Source organism: Silene latifolia, chromosome 8 (assembly GCF_048544455.1).
Source record: "Silene latifolia isolate original U9 population chromosome 8, ASM4854445v1, whole genome shotgun sequence".
In the NCBI taxonomy this organism is placed as follows: Eukaryota; Viridiplantae; Streptophyta; class Magnoliopsida; order Caryophyllales; family Caryophyllaceae; genus Silene; species Silene latifolia.
In genome coordinates, this window is record NC_133533.1 from 70,507,638 (window position 1) to 70,510,433 (window position 2,796).

A 2,796-nucleotide genomic window follows, 5' to 3' on the forward strand; every position below is an offset into this window, starting at 1 on the left:
TTTTATTAATTACTTAGTGAAAAATAACATCTAAACATACCCGACCATCCAATATTGACCAACACTTAAACGAACACCATCTATCCATTTTGCCACCACCACCACGTAACGTCTGAGTGCAGTCCTCTACACCCGTATTTATTTCTCTTTCCATTCTTTTTTTCTACGAGGTTAGGTTCTCAGAAACCCATTTTAATGAGAAGAAGTTCTTTAGTTAGGGTATCTCATTGAAGAGGTTTATCAATATGCTTAAATAAAAACTCCACAGTTAAGCGTACTGCTGGAGGAGTAATATTAGGATGAGAGGCCCATTTGAAAGGTTTTCCAGATACACATGAACAAGGACAAACAAAGTAGGTAACATTAGTAAAAGCTACTACCTTGTTTTGACGGTTTTATAGCGTCTTTAACAACTCAATTCTTAGCTACTCTACCCCCGAATTTTGAGAGGGAGTTGATCGATTTTTGAGTGTGTTTATAGGTAGAATATGATTTTCAATATTGCATAGATTATTATTGATTGTTAATTTATTTTACTTTCATTATAAGCTTGAGAAAAATCAAGACAAGGAGGTTGAACATGACAAACGACAGTTGACCAATCCGAAGATTAGAACCGTATAAGTGTCTTTTTTTTTTTACAAATAAAAATTTCGGTTAACGGTTTACTCAAAGTTTGAAATATATTTGTGGAATATATTATAGGTATAGATATGTAGTACAAGACTATCACGCGTGCAGTATAAGGCATCATATTTTAGTATAGACTTGTAATTAATTACAATAACAAATATATTTCCCAAAACCGGGAGGTCTTTCAATGCAAACTCCAAAACCTTTTTCGTTGTAATGCACATCTTACGACATTCATTCAGATCCAACCGATATCATTTAGCATTCTTGCATTTGCATGGTGCTCTTTGGCGGGCACTCCCATCACCATTGCTGCAAAATATTATTAACGCTAAGTTTTAGTTATCTCATACAAATAAATTTATTTAGGAAAGAACTATTTATTACAACTTCTTGATAACTAATCCATATTTCATATCAATATATCAAATGGGTAGGAAACAAAATAATAAAGACGATTGTGCATAAATTCGTGTATAGTGATTTTAAAATACCTTTGTGAATGCTCGATTTCATCTTACACGATCAAACAGCAAAAATTAATTAGGGATGAAGTAATTGGAGGAATGTAGTATATATGTCATAAAACTAAGGTAATTTGGTGGTCATAAAAGCTATAATACTCCGTAGTTACCTTTTTTTCCAAGATATAAATTTTATATAAAAAAAAGCACTTATGACTTCTTTTGTATAAATATATTAATAATGAATGAACGGAAATCATGAGAGAGAAAGTGAGTGAGAGAAAGCTCTAAAATTCTAAAATTGATTGCTCCTGATTAATGCAATGGCGAGATCACGAAAATCAACTAATAACAATACAAAAAAAACTCAAAAAAAAAAAAAAAAACAGAATGGCAAGCAAATCTTAGTAGAAGATGAATTATTAGATGGAAGTGATGAAGAGATTCAATTGAATGAGAATCCGGCGGCGAGGTGTCTTCTCCCATATGATCTTGACCTAGACCTGGATGAACCAGTAGCGGTGGAGGTGTCTCAGGAAAAGGATGGATCGTGGACGGAGGTGTTATCCAGGAAAATTAAGAAGACAATCCAAAAAACGGCTGATGTTGCTAACCCTAAGGTATTACTTCAACTTTCTGAGGAGGATGTTGCTTCTGAAATTAATGACTGGAAATCATCTGTCTTCGGTTTCATCCTTGGAGCAAATCCCCCATGGAATGTAGTTGAAGGGTTTTCCTGGTGAGATTTAAAACGATTGAGATGCAACAAAAGGCTTTAATCTCTGAACAATTAATGTTTGATAACAAGCCGGTGGTTGTTAATGAATGGAAGCAGGGCTCTGAGTTAGTAAAACATGAATTAGAATATGTTCCTATTTGGGTTAAATTGTCTAGTCTAGAGTTGAAATTCTGGGGTCAGACTGCATTGAAGAAAATCAGTGGCCTAATTGGGGAATATGTTCGTTGTGATGAAGCTACTCAACAGAAAACTCTGCTGGATTTTGCTAGGGTTTTGGTGAAAGTCAAACCTGATCAGACCTATCTTGATGGCATTGAATTTTTGGATGAGAAGGGAAAAGTGCAGAAGATTAAAGCTGAGTATGATTGGTTGCCAATTCATTGTACAAGTTGTAAAGGGATGGGGCATTTAGCGGTTAATTGTAGGAAGCCTACTTCCAAACCTAATCCTGCAAAACCTAAAGGAGCTAAACAAGTTTGGAGGCCAGTTGTCAGACCTCAGGCTCCAGCTCGTGCTCCTGCAACTGCTTAAGCTCCTGCACCTGCACCTGCTCCTGTTCAATCTCCTCATCCATCAACTAATCAGCTTGTGGTACAGACAGAGAGTACTCCTTCAGTTCCTTTTACTCCGGCCAGAATATTAACAAGAATGAACACACAGACTTACAGTAAAGACACTAGCCCAAGTAAAGCTTCTTTTATGGATATTTTCAGTGCTGCAGTTCTGAGATCAGTTCAGATGGCTAAGGGAGGGATTAATAGTAAAAAAGTATTGGTTGCAAGAATTGTTGAGGAAGGTTCCACTTCAAGAGTTGGTAATGGATAACTTTGGTTTCTGGAACATTAGAGGACTAAATAGCCTTAATAAGCAAAAGGAAATAAAGTGGTTCTTGCATTCTAATAAAATTGGGCTATTTGGTTTAGTAGAAACTAGGGTTAAGAGTAATAATTAGATTAAAGT

At 35.6% G+C, this 2,796-nt stretch overlaps 1 protein-coding gene across 1 annotated transcript; it reads left to right on the forward strand.

Annotated features, from left to right (window-relative positions):
- Positions 1-1,857: 1,857 nt before the first annotated feature.
- Positions 1,858-2,367, forward strand: LOC141595336 (uncharacterized). The gene has a single exon (XM_074415299.1). The coding sequence runs from the start codon at positions 1,858-1,860 to the stop codon at positions 2,365-2,367; it is 510 nt and encodes a 169-aa protein (XP_074271400.1).
- The last annotated feature ends 429 nt before the right edge of the window (positions 2,368-2,796 follow it).